The 21,172-nt window shown below is 40.3% G+C and overlaps 1 protein-coding gene across 4 annotated transcripts in view; it reads left to right on the forward strand.

Annotated features, from left to right (window-relative positions):
- FRMD3 (FERM domain containing 3) overlaps window positions 1-20,406 on the forward strand; it is a 146,785-nt gene extending 126,379 nt beyond the window's left edge. For 2 of the 4 annotated variants that reach the window (XM_074813018.1, XM_074813019.1), the window contains 2 exons: window positions 6,323-6,499; window positions 16,996-20,406. In XM_074813018.1, coding sequence (XP_074669119.1) covers window positions 6,323-6,499; window positions 16,996-17,591 — 773 coding nt within the window. In that variant the 3' untranslated portion in view covers window positions 17,592-20,406. The remainder of the gene's footprint in view (window positions 1-6,322; window positions 6,500-16,995) is intronic. The other 2 variants (XM_074813020.1, XM_074813021.1) reach the window with 1 other exon arrangement.
- The last annotated feature ends 766 nt before the right edge of the window (window positions 20,407-21,172 follow it).

The following is a 21,172-nucleotide window of genomic DNA, read 5'->3' on the forward strand; positions in this document are numbered from 1 at the left end:
ATACATTTTGTAGAACAAGGTTTTCCCTGTATGTGTTTATTCCTTGGTATTTTAAAAATCACACACAACACCCATCTTTTTGCGATCTAGTCATTACAGAGAATGATATGATATCTTAGCCATCTTAAATGATGGTAACTGCATTCTTGCAAATAAGAAAGGAAGCCAACCAAACAAAACCTAACAGTGGTTCTTACTTGAGTTGTAGTGAGCTAATTGTTTCAGAAGTTGGGAAATAGGACCTCTGCTGTTGCTTTGTTGTGGATAGTTAAGGGGAAACAGGAAACAGCTGAGCAAGTATATTCATTTTCATGGGAGTATGTCCTAATTTCATTTTATAGAAGTCATATGAACACGTTTTGTTCATTCTTCAGAGTTTCAACACTGAATGGTGAATTAGATTGCCTGCGTACTTAGCTTATTATAATTCGTACTAGTAGCTGCATGACATGTAGTTAATTTTAGCAATTACTTGTTTACCTCTGCTGTGAAATACCTGTATTTGAGAATTCACTTTTTGGCAGCCAAGTACCAACACTGTGTTTCTTGCTAGGCAGTTGCCACCACTGCAGGGTAACAACGGCTTGCTGGTTGTAAAACTGCTGTGCCACATTTACAACTCTAAGCAATGAAATCCATTTTTGGAAACTGCTGACTTATCATTACTATACACTCACCAGAGAGTGCTGGTTTACAATGTATGTTATGTAAGTTTGAAAGACATGTTTCATTTTAGTCAGACAGATTGTTGTTAGTACTACAATTTAATAGAAATATTTGCTGGTGGGTTTCCTGTAGAATATGTTACACATAGTTAAATACCACCAGCTGCTAAGTTAACAGTATTTAGCTCTTTTACCGTATTTCCTGCAGTGAACTTGGCTATGGTATCAAATTGCTGCTTGAACTGATTTCACAGCTCTCTGACACTGATGCTGGCACTCTTCCTCACATGCACTCAACACGCTTCTGTGGATTCCCATCTTCTCCCTTGCACCAGCACTAATCATCACAGAGTGAACTGAGAGAAGGAGTTAAAAAAAAAACCACCAACAAAAAACCCACCCAACCAACAACCCCCTAACTGTGCAGTGTCCCTCTACAGCCTGGCTCAACCTTTAAGTGGCTCATCAGAGAGGGTCAGGCAAGGTCCTGTGTGAGCACAAGGGCAGGAGCAGGAGGTGGGGAGTGAGGGAGGCAGCTAGCCCTGGGACTGACTCAACTGCATCAGGAAACTGCTTTTAGTGTGGTACACATGTGAAACAGCCTTGGCATATCTCTAAAGGTCCAGGCCTGAGGTAGGGGTGGACACCCTGGGCTGCTTTTCAAAGAGCCTGAAGATGCTGTTGAGAGCACAGTGCAGCCCTGTCTAGGTCAGATGTCCCTTTGCTGTGTGGATTGGCTAATGCAGCTTCCAGGACCCACGCTCGTATTTCTGCAACGTGCTGCTGTATGCATACAGCTGTTCCAGCTGCTGATGGCTGAGACCTTCACACAGTACTGCATTGTGCTGTGTAGATGGGCCCAAGCAACTTGTTAGCACAGCTAGCTATAATGGGACTGTCAGCTGTGCATACTTTGGGCAGACTCAGGAGAGTGCACAGCTTTGTTTTTTAACTGAGCAAAACTTACTTGTTCTTAATTTTAAATTGGTTTTATATATTATGAGCAAAACACATGGCCAAAAATATGGTGGCCTCAGTGTCTTGGGTAAATATGTCTGCTTCCTGAAACTTCTGGAGAGATGAACTCAGTTGACTGCATCTGGGCTGTATGAAACTGAACTAACAGAAACTGCCAGGTGAGAGGGAAGATTTTGTGCCATTGGAGATGGTGATAGCAATCTGCAGGGGATTTTGAGCCGCTTCAGCCTGCCTTGTTGTCCTTAGGATAATCCTTTCAGATGGGAAATAAACACGATGCAACCAAATACTGAAAAACAATTAAAGCCCAGCCATTCTCCCATATGAAATTCCATCTTACACATCTACTCTGGCTCTCATGCTGAAGTGAAGCTGTCCTCCAAAAACCCCAAATTGTCCAGTGGCTTTGCAGACATGTAAGAAAGGGTATGCTGACTAAACCTGGTCATAAATGACCACTGTTTGTGGGAAGTAAGATACTGGATGCCCTGTTTAGCAGTTGAAACTTATGCAAGAGGATTTAAAAACAAGTAAGTAATGGCATTTTGATTTTTATTAGAATGGTGGGCAAAAGTATCCCCAGTTTGTCTGTTGGTGTCTCATTCTTCAACAGGCAATTCTTCAGTCTTCACTTAGAGGCCATATACAGGTGTCCAATTACTAATTTGAGCACCTAGATTCAAATTGGTATTCTTACTTAAAAGTGCTTTAATTCCCATTTTTAATTATAGTTAAGTGACTTACCTAAGAGATTGGCCACCAGCCAATATATGTTTTATCAAATTAAAAAACTAATCTCAAGTCCTCATGCCGTAGGTTTTGCAGGTTGTCTCAGTGCTTTGTGGCTACTGCTTAAGATTCTTCAGGCTTTCACATTCCTTGTTACTGACTCTTGTTTTGCACTAATGTCCTTTCTGTCTCAGGAGGAGGAAAGAGGCATGGTAGTGTAAAGATGCAGCCATAAAATTACTGTTCTGCATAGAAGGTTATCCCATGGAATTAGATTTTACATGCATGAGTATCAGATATGCTTGGAGAGATCATTTCTACCTTTTGAATCTTCAAAAGGCCCCTACCTACAAAAGTTTTAAGTGTATCCAGAAGTATGATTGCAAAATTCATCTTTGTCACAGGTGACCAAATGAGGTCCTTCTGAATGGTCCTGTTAGGTCCTCTCCATGGTCCTTGTTTCATGTGCAGTTGAACACGTGAACACATTATATTTCTTTTGGTATTGCTATAGTAATTTTGTGGCTGCCTTCTTTCAACAGCTGATTTGGTTAGACAGATTGTTGCCTGTAGTGATCACTTGACAATCATTTTGCAGGTGACAGATCACTGTCTTTGTATTTCCCAGCACCAGATGTTATCATGGCTTCATGTATTTGAGCAGTCCAATTTTAAAAAAAAAAAAAAAAGGCAAAACCACACCTCTGAGTCACAGGATATTAATGTGGTTTTGACAAAGTGATGAAAACTTCTTTTAAGTCACTTGGTATTCGTGTGCTCAGGTTTCATACATGAATTATTTGCTTGGTGACATTGACTTTTGCCTTTGGAGCAACCAAAGTGAAAGTAGCATACTTCAGTCATTCTATTGATTGATCTACCTTGTACTGTATTTTAGAAAAGAGAGATTTGATGGCACAGACTCATTCTAAATTCCTCCTGTTTAAAATCCACATTCCTCAATTTTTTCTTCCCCAGAGTAATACACTTTTTAAATGTCCTCACTGATCTTTTAAGAAATTTTTTTTCTTATGAAATTGTATGCCTGTGCATCTGAGTTGTGTACAGAGAGCTCCTATCCTTTAACAAACTTACTTTTGTGTGTCACTCACGTATAACATATATTACATTAATGGCAATTCATTGGCATGAATGATATATTTACTTTATAATGTGGAGCCTTTGTTGCATCTTAAAAGCATATATGGGAATAAGCACACACCAGCTACTACCAGTCTAGTTGTCTGACTATGTGAGTTCTCATCTGTGTAAGCTTTGGTTGTAGAGCAGAGGCATATGGAGCTTTTGTGGGTACACGTTAGGCAACAACACATTAAAAATTGGCCACTTATCAATAATAGTATGAATAAATATTAAAAATATGCTAGTAAAATATGGAATAATGTTAAGTATATGTTCACATGTTATGATTGTACAGCAAGAACACTCTAACAGGTATTCTATTCTACTTTTTTCCCTGGGTGTAGCTCAGTGTTTTTACATTTAATTTTTATTTGAAAAAAATTTATTGGCTTAGTGCTAACTCTTTCTCTGGGTATGACTAATAACACAGCTTGTCAAAATTAATATTTTTAAAATCATACCTGCTGTAAATGAGACACAATTTATCTTAATAAATCAGATAATCATGAAACATCTTGTGTTGTGTAGCATCAGACAGCTTTTCAGATTAAATTAGCAGAAGCAATACTGTTAGCTGATTGTACCTGGGGGGTGTGTGTGTCTATGATAACAAAAATTGTAGTATAGGAGTTCATCAGATTGCTTATTAACTTTTCCAAATACAATAACAGTTCTATTTTTAGATTCCTGTGGTCTGCAGAGATGATGAATTTCTTCTAGTATTCCATTAAACTTAGTAGAGGCCAAAGTGAGCATTCTTAGGTCAGGCTGTATGTATGGAATTTTCTACTTTTTCTTTTTGGTAGTTTTTAACTTTGAGATAATTCTCCCATTTATGGAAAGTCTGGTCATCTTAAGTTTGTGCTGCAACTGTGCACTTTGTCTTGGAAGTTTCTGGGAGTCTCACAAAGAACGTTCTGGCCTCAGCAAACCTTAACAGCACTCTGTGCGTCATCCTGTTTGTGTTCAACAAACTAGCTTGGATGTACAGTCCTCTAGCCGTGTAATTGAGCCCTACAAGATCTGGAAACAACTTTTTGCAAGCAAAGCTTTCACTTCAAGATAACAATACCTAATGCTAACAACAATTAGCTCTGCCAACTTTCCTTCATAACTTGTTTACAAATTCTCAGATTTCCAGGTGTTTACCATGCCATATGTCTACAAAATAAGATGACTACTTTTGTTACAAACTAACCAACATCACCCCCATCACCATAATAAGGTACCTTTAATATCTGAAGACAGGTTTTATATACTTCCTTTTCACAAATATATTAAAATTGTTATGCTTGAATAGAAATGTCCTGTTCACTATTTTCACTGGCTGGAGGGTCCTAGTTTTGAAGAGTGTTTTATCAGTTTTAATTTTCTGATTTGGGGAGGATATTGTTTTTGCTTTTGCAAACCATACTTTCTGATTTTAAGAGAAGTTACGTAACCATCTGCAGTTTTCTGCCTCCTCTGTAATGGAGCATGAATGCATGAAGGGTCTTTCTGCCACAGTTCCCACCAGTCATTAACCTTTCATCTGTGTAATATCTGGAGCAGCAATTTAGGAAGGAGGAGGATGACAAAAGCTGCAAAGCCAATTAGTTACTCAGCGTGAACCTATTGCTTTGCTGGCTCTCTTCTGCACAGAGTCATGGGCAGCTCTGCAGGAGAGAAGCAGGCTCCTTGTCTGGAAAATCTTTGCTGAAAAGCATCTTCCAACCATTACACACGATGTGCTGCCTGTGTCAGGCCATGCAGTCGTCTTTCTCTCAGGAGAAAGAGCCTGTTCCTTACTTGCTGAGAATTAGTAGGAGTGACAGAGAGTTGCTGACTCTGCTGCAGGATTTCAACATAAATCTCCCTTAGTTTTGTATACATGGTTTGTGGGCAGTGACCTGAAATCTCACAGTCATTTCTCTTTTGCCTGAGCATGGTCACATGAAACATAAATGATACATGTTTATGCATTGAAATGAATGTGCTCCTGTTGGAAATCATTCACAGCCTTGTCCAGGTGACACCTGCATCCTTGATTAGGCTTTCCTTTGCATATTGAACACATTGGTCGTTAGACTTGTGTAAGAATTGGTGCTTCCCAGTTTTTGTAGCTGTGTACGGAGTGAAGATTCAATCCTTTTTAGTGAGATTTTAATGATTCTCTTTTGATTACTACAACAGTTATGAGAATAAAGACGAGAAAAGCAGACAGAATCTTACTTTTCAAGTGGTGACAAAACAGAGATAGAAAGCAAAGGGGCACTTGATTGTTCCTCAGACCCACAAGGAGGTGCTTGCTGAAAAGGAAAGGAAGAGAGGACTGTTTGCCCAGCAGGAGGAAGAGTCAAAAGGAGCACTGCTGGATATTCATACAGGGGATATTCATGCCAGGCAGGGGAAAGGAACCACTGTGAGCATGCTTTCCAAAAGCTCCATTGAAGCAGATGTCTTTCATGAGAGAAATCATTTGGTATAAAATACACATTTGCAGGACTTTCTCCACTGCCCCCTTCTTTCCCACATATTTGCATGCACAGCGTTGATTTTATGGTGCAGAGGGAACAAGGACATCAGATAACTAAGACTGGGATGGCACACCATGTCTTAAGTATTAAAGGTAAGTATTCTGGGAAGTGAGAGACTACCTCCTGGCCAGTACCCTCCTTCCAGTTTATCTCCTCTCCATGGTTTCAGTGGACCTGGTAAGAGCTCTTTTCCCACTAGGACAGTGTGATGCTGTGCATGTGGTTGCATTCCAGCTTCCAGCTGGAGCAAATTCTCAGCAGCCAGCATATATGCGTCATGCCTTTTTTTAGGAGCCTGCATATCTCTGCTGGATGGAGATGGGGAAGTGCCCAGCCTTCTGAAGCAACACTGTCTGGTGGATACGAATGTGTCCAGTAGTTGTCCACAAGTGGGAACTGGAGCACATATGCAGAGAGAGACATTTTCCCAAACTTTGGAATTTTCTCTTCTTGTTCCTACACAGACAGGTCAGCTTTGATTCTAGGCTCGAAATGAAAGCATTTTCGTCTTACTGGTTTGCCTTGTGACTATGGTTTGTAAGCACAGCATAGGATTTTTCCTTTTGTATCTATACATTTTCTGGAATTACTTTCCAGGCGGTGGTGGGGAACTGACATCAGTGGCCAAATTAAAGCTTTTTAGAAAAATAATGGCCACAAGTGTCATTTTGTTCTGTGTAAAACAGACCTTAAATGCTGGCCTTTTGTTTCACTGTGCTATGTTTTGATGCCTTGGATATTTTTATGTTTGTGTGTGTGGTTCAGCTGTTATGCTAGCAACTGCTAACTGAGATGGATGCTGTGGAAGTTTGTATTGTACGTTATGAGGCATTTGGAAATGTTTAAAAATAACCTCTCGTTCTGTTCCCTACTGGGATATTTTTATTGGCCATGTTAGAAGCTTGTCATTTGATTCATTGAGAGTGACTTGTGTTAGTCTCTTAAAACTCAGTGGGAACTCAATAAAAGGTCAAAGCTGGTATGGGTAGAGCCTTTGCAGGACTTTGAGAAGAGGAATTAATAGTCAAAATGGTGAAATGTCTTGTAAAAATCCAAACCAAGAGAAGCATTCATTTGAGGATGGTTAACCACTGCAACAAGGAAGTGTGCATTCGATTACTGCGGCATGGCTCCAAGATCACAGCCAGAAGGGCTGGTAAATTTACATTTATTTTACTCAAACCTTCCCCCCTCTCTCTCCCCATTTTGTTATGCCAATAGTGGTCTCATGGAAAAGAACTGTACTATGAATGACAATGTTACATCTAATCCAGCAGAGAATAAGGACAAATTACTTAAAGGAGCAGAGTTGCAAATAGAGAATGAATGAGACAAAACTTAAATGACATTTGTTGTAATATCTTAGGTAAATTGTGGATTTATCTGTTAAATGCTAACAAATGAGTGACTGGAATTTTACCCATGTAGTTTTCTTGGACTCAGTGGGAGAAATACTTTGAAACTGTGATAATTTCAGACAAAACTATATAGTTCTTAAATTAGCAGATAGGTTGGTAGCAGATGTTGAATGTCAGCTAAATACAGTAGTGGATACAGTTTAGCGCTTTACTGCAGCTGAGTAGGTTGGGTTGCCAGATCATAACTTTGTTGGTTTTATTTTTCTAGATACTGAACAATTTAATATACTGAATAATAGTAGGGGGTGGAGGGGGAGAAGTCTGGTTTAGATCTCTTTTACTACATGTAACAGGAGTGCAACCCATGGAACAAAAGGTATTCAATATTGCTTTGGATAGCAACCAAACTGAAGGGGATTTTTTTCTTGTTTTTATACCAAATCACTTTGCCAAAGATGAATTGGCCCTTCTATCAATCTGTATGTCTCTGTTTCATTAATGAGGTAAGACATTTCAAAATTTGTTTCTCCATGATTTCTGTGGTACTGTTTACTTTTGATATTTTTGCATATATAGGTTGACAGATTTCAGCTTCCATGGACATATATAAAACTGTGCCTTTGCATTGAATCTTCATTCCAGAAATGAGTATTTACAGAAGAATTAACTGAGAATGTTCTAGCAAAGACCAGAATGTTCTCACACTTTTGGCATCTGAAAATCAGAAAGCACTAAGTGCAGTAGATGTGGGAGAACCTGCTTCTTTCAGTGATTTGTCTCTGAGTAGCAAGAGCTCCTGGCTGCCTTTGCTTCATGAATTCACCACTCAGGGAAAACTATAATGTCAATGAGACTGTACCTAACCCCCTTCATTCAAAAATAGGTAGCAAAATTGAAAAAGCATTAATATTTGCATGTATTTTGTGTTCTTACACGTTAGAAGTTAAATGCTGGCTCCAAAACACCATCTTGGTTTAATATGACACGAGCCTAGTAACAAATTTGTGCACTGGGGCTACGCTGGTTCTTAAAAACCTTGATTTTGCAGTACTCTGTAGGATGTTAGTCCTTTTGTTGTACACATGCATAAAACCTATATATCAGCACATAAAAGCTGTATATCAGCATATGAAACCTAAGGACTGGAGTTAGCTTGTGCAAAACTTAATGTCAGGGGGCATAACTCCTTGGGAGAACTCTGTTGCGATTGCAGCGGCATCAGAACAACACTGGCTCACGCTGGGAGGGATCACCCAATCTGAGCAGGGATACTGAAATGTCCCTCTTGTCATTTTCTTGGGTGCTAAGCTTTCACATCAGTGTCCAGCTCTTTTCAGCCTTGCTTTCTTTGGCCTGGTGCTAGGCACTGAGTCGCTGGAGTCCCTTCCCCACCTCCTTCTCCCCTTTCTCTGAGCTGCTGGCAGATGTTATGTTGCCTTCTCATTCCTGCTCCCATATGGTACACAGTTCTCTCTCTCTGTGACTCCCCTCTGCCTTTTTGCTGCTGGTTCTGGAAGAGGGTCAGCAATGCTGGGGTGGGCCAGAGGGAGGTTAGAGACAGGCACCCCAGAACACCTGCTGTGCTGCATGCTCTGTTTTGCTTCTGTCTCTGTGCTTTGGATGCCCTTTGCAGGGTGTGAAAAGCAGGGCGGCGATCTCTGGTGGCTTCACTAGCTGTGACATTAGTTGAGCACTGTGACACACAACGCAGTTGAGAAACAAGTTGTACCACTGCAGAGTCACAGTGCTTGCAACTGATGTGAGTTGACAACTGTGACAGGGCTTTGATCCCTTCTGGAAGTTCCTGTAAGACTAAAACAAACAGGAATGGCCAGCAGGAAAGCCAGGTCACTGCCTAAAAAGGAATTACTATAAACTGTCATTGATTTACTCTCCTTGCAGAGGTAGAACAGGTGTCTTCTGTGGGCAAGGTAGGGATCTGTAGCCTCCTACTCCTGAGGGCTGAACATCTGACTGTGCTGTATTTCCAGCAACTGCAGCTTCTTAAGAATGGTGGAGCTGGGTCTGCCCTTCATCCTGTTAATCCTCAGCTGCTGCTTTTAGCCCCTTTAGAATCACTAGCAGCTGACAACATTTATGTCAGACCTTTTGCACGTTCATGTTTGCAGCAGATGACCACTGTAAACTCGTGTTTTATTCAGCTGTTCATTTTCCTATCTGTTGTAGCAAGTTAGAGGTTTGGCACAATCCTAATATCTGGTGTAAGGGAAATACTGAGTTTTGGCTAGTGTAATGAGATCTCTCTGGCTCTGTAAAATTTATCCACTTCCCAGAGAAGTGTAGCAAGTTTTTGCTATAGATGTATAATACAAAAAATAAAATTGAGCTTATTTGCTTGATATTCCAGTAATATGTATTAAAAGATTCCGATCTACAGAATGTAAATTGCTGGTAAAAATGTAAAATGAAGAATGGAAAGAAGAAAGTCTTCTCAAATGTGATTTAATGCTGAAGTCATAGTCCTTTAAATCTAAACACAATATAAATTTTAACTATTATTAAAGAAACAGTAGACTTTTCAAAATCTAGCCCACCAAATTATACAAAATTATAGCCTTATAAGGGTAGTAGCAAATAATTGTTATGTATGAATAGGAGCAAAGGATTTTCAGCAATGTTGTAGAGTAATTAAAGGATATTGGCTTCTGGATTGCTTTAGCTTTTATATTCTCTGTTTCCATAGGAAGACTTTGAGGATTTTTTTTTCTTTTAACCTGGTTTTATTACTTCACATAACTGACTTTCTTGAAGGCTATCCAAAAAGCAAATAATCTGAAAAACTTGTGCCTTTCTTAAATTTGTGTTACTGGAATATTTAGTATACTGTAGATGATTTTTAATTAGAACTATTTTTAATTTCAGTGCTTTAATGTGATACTCTTATGCCTGCATAAGCATTGAAAATGATATGTGCCATAATGTTACACTTGTGTCTTTTGACACTATCAAAATCTGAGTGGCGCAATATATACTTACCTGTATGTTGCAACATGACCGGAACTTTGCTGTGTGCTTACATTGACCATGGTTAATAGCTAATTGTTCCCTCAGTCCTTGACTTGAGAAATGTTGTGGTGTTATAGGGAATATGCAATATAGGGAATGAAAAGAACAGCTTTATATATTTAATTTCTTAAATATAATGAGCTCGCAACAGCAGCAGTTAATGCCCATTCTAAATTTTCAACTTTTTTATATTAAACCAATATTTATTTATGCTTGTATTTGGTTGATGTAAAATGCAGTTACTTTGATTTAATGTGTTTTAACAACCTGTAAAATAGTTGAAAATTCTTGTTATCTGCTTAAACTGGACTGTACAGTGGACTGTAAAGTTGGTGTATGTTTCAGAACTGTGACACATTCCAATTTTAATACAACCCCTTCAGAAAACGCTGATCTGAAAAGGTTCCTCTGCTGCCTTCTATCTACTGGTTAATCACAAAGACAGATGTTTGGCAGTTATTTGAGAAAAATACAGTTTTAATGAAAGTAAATATGATATTTCTTGTTTATGTTGACTATGTATGTTATACATGCTGGAATTTACTCTGGGGAAGGAGAGAAGGCTCAAGAATCATAAACTGGGGTGACCTTTCTTTGCAGTAGCTGCAGCTGTCCTCTCTATGATGAGAAATATGATGAAGAGACATTACTGACTTTGCATCTAAGCAGGTATAGAGAGGCCTATGACCAGGATTCTCAAATTTGTAAGGTTAAAATTAGGTCCTTTAATCCATATTGAGGTGCCTAAGTGCCTCAACTTACTTTTTACTGCTATTAAGAGAAAGTGAAAAGCACATTTGAAAATCAAATTGTAGTACTTTTATATCTAAAGAGATGTGTAGATGCTTAATGTTGGGCTCCAGAGTTTAAAAATTTTGGCTTTTATGTTTTAAGATATCATGAGTGCACTCTCAAATGACTCAGAGTGTGGTTTGATGATCCAGCCTTACCTGCTGTTACAGTGTGCTTAGGTAAAAGGTCCCCCGCAAATCTTTTCTCACCTCTTAGTGTTCATATACTGTTGTGTCTACTTTCAGTTAGTTTGTATCTTCCTCTTGATGATGGTGGCAAGTATATTTCTTAATTCAAAGACTGGTGTAGACAGTTCCAGAACAAAACATGTTTCATGCTGAAATGTGAAGACTTTCTAAAATGGCTGTGGTAGGAGAGCACAGAGTAGTTGTGGCAAGGACTTATTAGCTAGGCAGTTAAATTAAGCTAATGAGACACCTGCATTTTTTTGTTGAGGACAAGGTTTTATTTCAGCTGTGCAAATCTGCTGGCTAGGTGCTGGTGAAAGGAGCACTCCTGGTCTCTCCGTCCCTGGTAATGGGCTGTGCTCGTGAGAACATCTGACAAGCCAGTTCAGGAAGAAAAACAATCAGAGAACTAACCCAGGAAGAAAAGCAGTTATTTTCCTAGGCTAGCTTTACAAGCTGCCTTGCTCAGGGATGAACTGAGAGAAAGCTGAAATGGTCTTTTTGGTTGATTTAGCCAGAATGTGAAACTTCACCCAGCGGCATGGCCAGTGTATCTCCTAGAGAGCAGGAAAAGATAACAAATTACAGGCAGTGAGATTTATCTGGGCTGTTTTGAAAACTTAAACGGGGAAATAAATTTTAATAGCTACCATACTCTACTGAAGTGGGGGCGATGCTTCCTGAGAATGGTGTTCTGTAAAGATGTTTTCTGTGATCAATATAACATGAACACATAAAAGCATGAACTAAGGGATTCAGAAAGTTGTCTTGTCAGGTAAGGAGCAAGCTAACTTGTTCAAGGAGTGAATTAATGTAAGTAGGTTTGAAGTGCAGGTTTTCTGTAATTTCTTACATCTTTTAAAAATATTTATAATACGTTATATAGATTATGATGCATTTATTGACATTTCATCCCCATTGGTATGAAGTTTAGTATTAACTTTAAAGTTACCAGGTATGAACAAGCCACCACTCAACCAATTTTGCGAAGACTATAAACTGGTGTAATTTGGCAAGTACCTTACTTACCCTTTCAATTGTCTGGAAATGCTAACAGAGCTGAAGAGGTCTCATGGAGAATTTTGTGTTAACTGGCAAGGACTCTGGTATACAGCAGGGTACTATGGCAGATATTTCCATGAGGAAGTGCTGTAACAAGCTTTCAGATTCCTAGTGCAGCAGCCCCATCTCACAAAGTATTAATCTGATGGTTTCACAGAATCACAGAATCATCTAGGTTGGAAAAGACCTTGAAGATCATCTAGTCCAACCATTAACCTCACACTGACCATTCTCAACTACACCATATACCTAAGGACTATGTTAACCCGACTCTTAAACACCTCCAGGGATGGGGACTCCACCACTGCCCTGGGCAGCCCATTCCAACGCCTAACAACCCGTTCTGTAAAGAAATGCTTCCTAATGCTTCCAGTTTAAACCTTCCCTGGCGCGACTTGAGGCCATTACCTCTTGTCCTATCACTTGTTACTTGGTTAAAGAGACTCATCCCCAGCTCTCTGCAACCTCCTTTCAGGTAGTTGTAGAGGGTGATGAGGTCTCCCCTGAGCCTCCTCTTCTCCAGACTAAACAACCCCAGTTCCCTCAGCCACTCCTTGTACGACATGTGCTCCAGACCCTGCACCAGCTTCGTTGCCCTTCTCTGGACATGCTCGAGTAATTCAATGTCCTTTTTGTAGTGAGGGGCCCAAAACTGAACACAGTCATCGAGGTGCGGCCTCCCCAGTGCCGAGTACAGGGGTAAGATCACTTCCCTGTCCCTGCTGGCCACATTATTTCTGATACAAGCCAGGATGCCATTGGCCTTCTTGGCCACCTGGGCACACTGCTGGCTCCTGTTCATCCGGCTGTCAATCAACACCCCCAGGTTCCTCTCTGACTGGCAGCTCTCCAGCCACTCCTCCCCAAGCCTGTAGCACTGCTGGGGGTTGTTGTGGCCCAAGTGCAGCAGCCGGCATTTGGCCTTATTGAAACTCCTACAGTTGGCCTTAGCCCATCGCTCCGGTCTGTCCAGGTCTCTCTGCAGAGCCTCCCTACCCTCGAGCCGATCAACACTCCCACCCAAGTTGGTGTCATCTGCAAACTTACTGAGGGTGCACTCGATCCCCTCGTCTAGATCATCAGTAAAGATGTTAAACAGGAGTGGCCCCAAAACCGAGCCCTGGGGGACACCACTCGTGACCGGCCGCCAGCTGGATTTAACTCCATTCACCACAACTCTTTGGGCCCGGCCATCCAGCCAGTCCCTGCCCATCCAAGCCACGAGCAGCCAGTTTCGCCAGGAGAATGCTGTGGGAAATGGTGTCAAAGGCCTTACTGAAGTCAAGGTAGACAACATCTACAGCCTTTGCCTCATCCAATAAGCAGGTTGCCCTGTCGTAGAAGGAGATCAGGTTTGTCAAGCAGGACCTGCCTTTCATAAACCCATGCTGACTGGGCCTGATCATCTGGTTGTCCCACATGTGTTGTATGATGGTACTCCGGATGAGCTGCTCCATCAGCTTCCTGGGCACCGAAGTCAAGCTGACAGGCCTGTAATTTTCTGGATCATCCTTCTGACCCTTCTTATTTATGGGCATCACACTGGCCGATTTCCAGTCTTGTCGGGACCTCCCCGGTCAGCCAGGACTGCTGGTAAACGATGGAAAGCGGCTTGGCGAGCACCCCAGCCAGCTCCTTCAGCACCCTCGGGTGTATCCCGTCTGGTCCCATAGACTTGTGTGTGTCTATGTGATGCTGTAGGTCACTGACTATCTCCTCCTGGAATGCAGGGGGGTCGTTCTCCCAGTCTCTGTCTTCTGGCTGAGGAGGCTGGATTCCCTCAGTACAACTAGTCTTGTTATTAAAGACTGAGGCAAAGAAGGCATTAAGCACCTCAGCTTTTTCCTTGTTGCTTGTTATCATGTTTCCTCCTTCATCTAGCAGGGGATGGATACTCTCCCTGGTCTTTCTTTTGCTGTTGATGTACTTATAGAAATATTTCTTGTTGTCCTTGATTGCTGAAGCCAGATTAATTTCCAGCTGGGCTTTAGACCTCCTGATTTCCACTCTGCATAGCCTCACAGCATCTGTGTAATCATTGTGAGTGGCTAGCCCCTTCTTCCAAAGGCTGTAAACTCTCCTTTTCTCCCTGAGTTGCAGCCAAAGCTCCCTGTTCAGCCAGGGTGGTCTTCTGTGCCACTAGCTTCTCTCACAGCACCTGGGGACAGCCTGCTCCGTGCCATTAAGACTTCCTTCTTAAAGAGTGTCCAGCCTTCCTGGACCCCTACACCCTTCAGTACCGTCTCCCAAGGGATCCTGTCAAGCAGGTGCCTAAACAAGACAAAGTCAGTCCTTTGGAAGTCCAGGATGTCAGTTCTGCTGCCCCCTCTCCTGGCCTCCCTAAGAATAGAGAACTCTATTATTTCATGATCTCTGTGCCCTAGTTGGCCTCCAACCGCCACATCATCCACCAGTCCTTCTCTGTTCACAAAGGAGGTCTAGCAGGGCACCTTCTCTGGTCGGTTCACTCACCAGCTGCGTCAGGAAGTTATCTGCCACACATTCCAGGAATCTCCGGGACTGGTCCCGCTCTGCTGTGTTGTATTTCCAGCAGATGTCTGGGAAGTTAGGGTCTCCCACAAGAACAAGGGCAAGCGATTGTGAGATTTCTCCTAAGTGCCTGTAGAATATTTCATCCACCTCTCTGTCCTGGTTGGGTGGCCTATAGTAGACTCCTACTACAACATCTGCCCTGTTGGCCTTCTCCCTGATTCTAATGCAAAGACACTCCACCCTGTCTTCACTACACTTGTGCTCAAAACAATCATAACAGTCCCTAACATACAACACCACCCCACTGTCTCTCCTTCCTTGTCTATCCCTCCTAAAGAGCTTGTAGCCATCAACTGGCGCACTCCAGTCATGGGAGACATCCCACCATGTTTCTGTAATAGCCACTACATCATAATTTTCCTGTTGCATCATGGCTTCAAGCTCCTCCTGTTTGTTACCCATGCTGTGTGCATTAATATACACACACTTCAGATGGGCTGATGTCCCCTGTACCTTTTTGCATTTAGAGATCCTAAGTCCAGCGTGAGCTTTCACAGGTGTTACTACAGTTACGGATCCATCAATATCCCTTGCATCTTTGTTGTGCTGCATGTCTCCATCCCTTGTCTCCACTGAGATGGCAGGGTGAGGGTTGTCGCTGGCACAACACCCCACAAGCTCTGGTAATCTACTGTGGGGCTTATGTCTGGGAGTTCCAGTTTTGTCCCCTTCCCCCTTCAAATCTAGTTTAAAGCTCTGTCAGTGAGCCCAGCTAACTCCTGCCCCAAGATGTTTTTCCCCCTCTGGGACAGGTGCATCCCATCTGATGGCAAAAAGTCTGGCGTCCTGTATGCTAACCTGTAATTTAATTTACAAAGGTAATTTAATTTACAAAGGTTACCTGTAATTTAATTTACAAAGGTTCAACATGTTACCTTTGTATTGGTGGATTTTTTTCAAATACTGAGTATTTTGGGTTCTGGGAGAAGTGTGATTATGTGCCTGTGTTTGGCTTAGGGCAGGTCTACTGTTGAATGACCTGTTAGTGCACAAATCTGGTATCAGTTATGAAACTGAGATTTTCGTGGATATGTTCTGTCCTGAGCATGGTAGTCATGGTAGATATAAAAGGGAAAAAAATATATAAAATAAATTGAAAATAGAGATTGTAAGACCTTGTCATGCAAGAAATGCAAAATTTGTAACAGTGAGAAAGTCTAGGGTAAGGTAAGTATCGCCAACTTCACTGAAATGTAGTTATGCCTACTGCTAGTTTTGAGAGGAGGCAGCTTGGGCAGAGCGCTGGTCACAAGAAACAAGCATACCAGTAAGGCTAAGAAAGACTCCTCTGTAAGGGGCAGAGAGAAATTTAAAGAAGAGGGAGAAAAGAAACTGTAAGTATGAAGAGTAGAAAGATGACTGGAAGAAAAATGAGAGGTGAGGTGAAGTTTTTCTAAGAGGTGAGGCATTTTCATTCCATTTCAATGATGTCTAATCCTCATACTGTTTGTCAACCTTCCTCTCCTTCTATCCTCTCTACTGTTAATAAGAATTTATCATGATCTATTGTTTCTTTTTTATTATTATGCTCTATTAAAAATTTCCAACCTCAGCCGTTACCTTATCACCATTTATCTCAAAGAAGTAAAAGTGTAGTTGTTGCTGTTGTTGCTATTATTATTATAATACACCAAATAGCACCCATTCACATATGTACTAGGTATTAATTTATATCAGAAGTCTGACTGCCAGTAGAAAATTATCTGTTCTGTTTTCTGGTTTGCATTACACTATTATTAGTGGTAGCTGCATCAGACAAAGTTAAGCAGACCTCATGTACTGCAGTATGGTAAAAGATGTTGCCCTCCTCTGGAGCTTTTCAAAAAGCTTTTCCCGTTTTTGTTAATGGTGTATGGTCTGGTTTCAATATGCAAAATGATTGCAGAATCTTCTTTCCAACCTCTGTTAGATACTATTGGAAGGCTGAGTTTTGCCACCAGGAAGGCAGAAATTTAGGATTACTATTTTCATCTCCTTTTTTCAGGTATCCAACTGCCAAAGGAAGATGAGATTTCAGTACCTGTGGCTTCAGGCTCCCCAGTTAAGGACACTGGGGAGAATATCGATCTTGCCATTGAACAAGAAGAAAAGATCAAAGACGAACCTTTAACCATCTCAGAACTGGTATACAATCCTAGTGCCAGCTTGCTGCCCACCCCTGTTGATGATGAGATTGACATGCTCTTTGATACCTGTCCAAGACTAGAGAATGAGAAAGATGATACAGATTCATTTGAGGAACTGGAAGCAGATGAAAATGCATTTTTGATTGCAGAGGAGGAAGAACTGAAAGAAGCTCGGAGAGCGCTTAGGTGGAGTTACGACTTTCTAATGGGCAACATAGAGGTGAATGCCTTTGTGAAGAGTTTCTCCAGACTTCTTCTTGTAGGCCTTGGACTGTTGTTGTTTGTTTTTCCTCTTCTCCTTGTTCTCTTGGAGTCGGACCTTCAAATCTCTTTTCTCCATGAAATCCGTCAGACTCCGGAGTTTCAGCAGTTTCATATTGAATATTACTGCCCCCTTAGGCAGTGGGTGGCTTGCAAAATAAACTTCATTTGTGACATGCTTGGCAGCTTTTAAATTTTAAATAAATATGGTACAACTAAGGGCTATATTCAAAATTTCAGTTAGTACTAGCTTTCCATAATGCCCCTTGGGCTATCAGTCAGTAGCTGTCTTCATATCCAGTTCATTACAGACTCTTCTTAAGTTCCCTTTACATGCTTAAATTGCCCCTTTAGCTACAGGCTTATACAGTCACCTTTCAATAACCAAAAAGAAGCTTTATTTGAATTGCATTTCAGACTTCCTGCTTATCTGTTACATCATATAAGATGGGGTCACAATAAGTTTCATTGTCCTTATCCTTTCAATCCATGACAGTAAATCCAATGAAACTGAAAGAAAAACTTTTTGAATATACTCCTTAGTGCACCAATCTCTTCTAACCAATGCCTATACAAGCAATGTTTATGCTGGGTTTTTTGTTTTGGTTTGTTTTTCTGTTTGTTTGGTTTTTTACATTTTTATGTGTTTAAAATATTTTGGTAAATTTTTAGCAAAAGACAACTTCTGATGTTATTTAAATGTACAAATTGGTAAGAATAATGCACAGGGGTATGTAGGGTGTTTTTAGTGTTTTAGCAAAGATTTGTTATTAAACTACTGGTTGGAAAATGAATGAGTTTAGCTCTGTATAGGGGCACAGTGGTTTGGGAAATACATAGAAAGTTCACTCAAGTTCAGTGGGGGCTGCCTGGGGGAGATGAAAGGACACCAAGTACACCGAAGAATTTCTGAAAGGCACAGTTGTACAGCCTGGGGAAGTGAGCAGAACTGAAACTAATGATCCTTCCTCTTGCCTGTCAGGTTGTCTTATAGCGTCAGTGCTGTAGAAAGTCTCTACGAGATAGTCCATGTATGTTTTGGAAGACAGTGAGTCTTCAGTCTAGATGTAGATTATTGTACATAATATGGAAGAAGATAATAGTAAGTAGCAAAAATAATTAAAAAAAAAAAAAAAGCCAAAAAAAAAGCCAAAACCCTAGCTGAATCAGTAGGTGAGTTACCTACTTTTAAGAATGATAGAGAAGAAAAATGTATTCCTTTTTAAAAGCAAAGCATTAGGCTGTACAGTTGATATAAAAGTATTCTGACTCACAGGAAAAGGCTTAAACACTTTAAGAGATGCATCTTCATCTTTGATGCCCATTATTAGTAATCTCCAAGACAACATATTTTCTGTGCATACTAATATTCTTCCTTTTGCATACAGCAGCATACATACACTCTTTCCCTGTTAATTACGAGCCCAGTTACAGGATCTAATGCTGTTTCCTGTAACATGGATTTGTGTATCTAGAGGTATTCCAATATAGCTTAGAGAATATACTTAAATAAAATCTTGTCCATGTTGAGAACATTTGAAGGCCCTTAAGTGTACTACAGAGGTTGTATTTAAGAGGAGAAAGTTTTATTCGTTTCCTGCTCCCCAGTCTTAGTGGAAACGTATTTCATATTTAGACTAGGGAACTCTGATTTTGGCCTCAGAGTCTTTCTCTTGCTTAGAGATTTATGAATTAGACACGTAATTGAGGCTGTTTTATTAAATGTGCATTTAACATATTGTAACCGCATCTCTAATTCCTACTGAATAAATTCCTTTAGTTTTGATATCAGAGAAATGGTTTTGCCTGGTTTTCTCAGGTAAGCTTTTGAAAATGTCAGTTTCCTTAGAGGATTTTTTCTTCCCTTCTAATCTTCTCCAGTTTTTAAAGGACGAAACAGTTACAGGGTTTAGGAGTTCCTTTTCTCAGTTGAAAACTTTTGGATTGATATTAATTTCCCAACCAACAAAGGCTAAATTAAACAACTGCCTTTTTTATCTTGTCTTTGTTTGTCCTTGCCAATTTGTTCCCCAGAAGAATCCTTACTGATTAGTTACTTGATGTGTATTTCTTCTTGTGCTACTTGCAGCTAAATGATCCTTTCTCGTGAGGTAATGATCATTCAGCCAAATAGAAATGGAGAGTGAACTAAAGTAGACATTTGGCCTTAACAGGAAATTATTCACTTGTATTATTTCTAAACAAAGGTGTCAGAAAATGTGTTTTGAGTGCTGAAGGCTGTGAGAGCTGACATCCTGCTGGACTGCGGAGACATGGTTCCATACAGACTCCTATATAAGTCTGATAATTATTTAAAAAAACCCAAACAAACCAAGTTAGATCGTATGCTCTAAAATACAGTCTTGTCCCTGTAAATTACAGCACTCCAGGAGTATTGTTATGCTTGATTTAACACTATCATAAAATAGCTGAGTTGTGTGAGAACATAACCTCAGAAAATGTGCAGTGCAGTGAGGTTTTATGTAGGGTTAAATGCAGCCTGCCTTTACTAACTGTGTGTGTAGATTCAGGCCTGGCCTTTTAAAATTCTTCCCTTCCTTTCTGATATTCTCTGGTCTATCAAAGTAATTTAGCTGAAAGTCATGAGAGCCCTATACGTTAAAGGCTAGGAACATGTAATACACACAGAAAGATATGGTTGGGCATATTTGGACAGAGTAGCAGTCTAGTATTTTATTAGTGAGGATGATGGACTTGGATTATGGAGCATCTGTAGGTACAGTATTGTGTGTTTATGTCTGTGCTTGGATTATATTGTAAAATGTTATGTACTTGAAAACTATTTTGTGGTTTGTCTAACATTTATAAACACAACTCTGGGAAGAATTAAAAATGGTTTTATTTCATGGAGACTAAGGGGAAAATATACCTGTAACTTGAGCCTTATCTTTGTACAGTGAATTTCACATTTCTATATGTCAACATCCTGATTGTTTTGTATGTTGATATGATGGCAGGAATCCCTAATAAAAATACACTGGAGAAAAGCTTTCTGCAGTTATGACAGTTCTTATGATGAAAGATGTTTTGTAAATAATAGTTTTTGTTTAGAATTAGTTGGTACATGGTACAGTACAGATTTCTTAGGACTCATACAATTCTTATTTTAACATCTTTTTAATTCATCAGCTGGAGAGACGCTAAGAAAGTGCTTTAAAATAAGATGTTATTAGCATGGCTTCAGATGCATTAACCAAAGGCCTAATGGTTTGTCCTGTTACCACGGAAGAGTTAGTCACAGTCTTGAATTTGCCCTGAAATAAAATCACTAGACACAGAATATAAATTGAGAAGCCTGGTTTTAAAGTCAGGCCCTGGCTGTAAACCAATGGTTGCAAACTCTTGGTAGGCAGATGTGGCTAATGTGCAGCTTTTGGATGAAGCTTGCTTACATTAAGTTGGTTTGGAGTTCAGACAATGCAAAAAGCATCTGGTAAGAAAGGTAAGAGTCTGCGAAGAGGCCACTGAACATCATTTGGAGGAGGTAAGTCAGGGAAACCGAGGCTAGTTCTTGAGCACATAAAACATTTAGATGCAGATATGTCTGTACTGTGCCAAAATCTAAACGGACTTGCTGGCAATTTGAAATGTAAAGGCCCAGGACTGTACAGTACAGGTAGACCTGTTTACTCAGTCAAAACGGTGTAGGTTATAATGCTGTCTTCAAAAGAGGTTGTGTTCCTGCTTTAACATAATACAGTATATCCTTCTGAACGTTGTTTGCGTTCTAAGTACTTATCACAGTTTATGAAA

This window comes from Strix aluco, chromosome Z, assembly GCF_031877795.1.
Source record: "Strix aluco isolate bStrAlu1 chromosome Z, bStrAlu1.hap1, whole genome shotgun sequence".
NCBI classification, from domain to species: domain Eukaryota; kingdom Metazoa; phylum Chordata; class Aves; order Strigiformes; family Strigidae; genus Strix; species Strix aluco.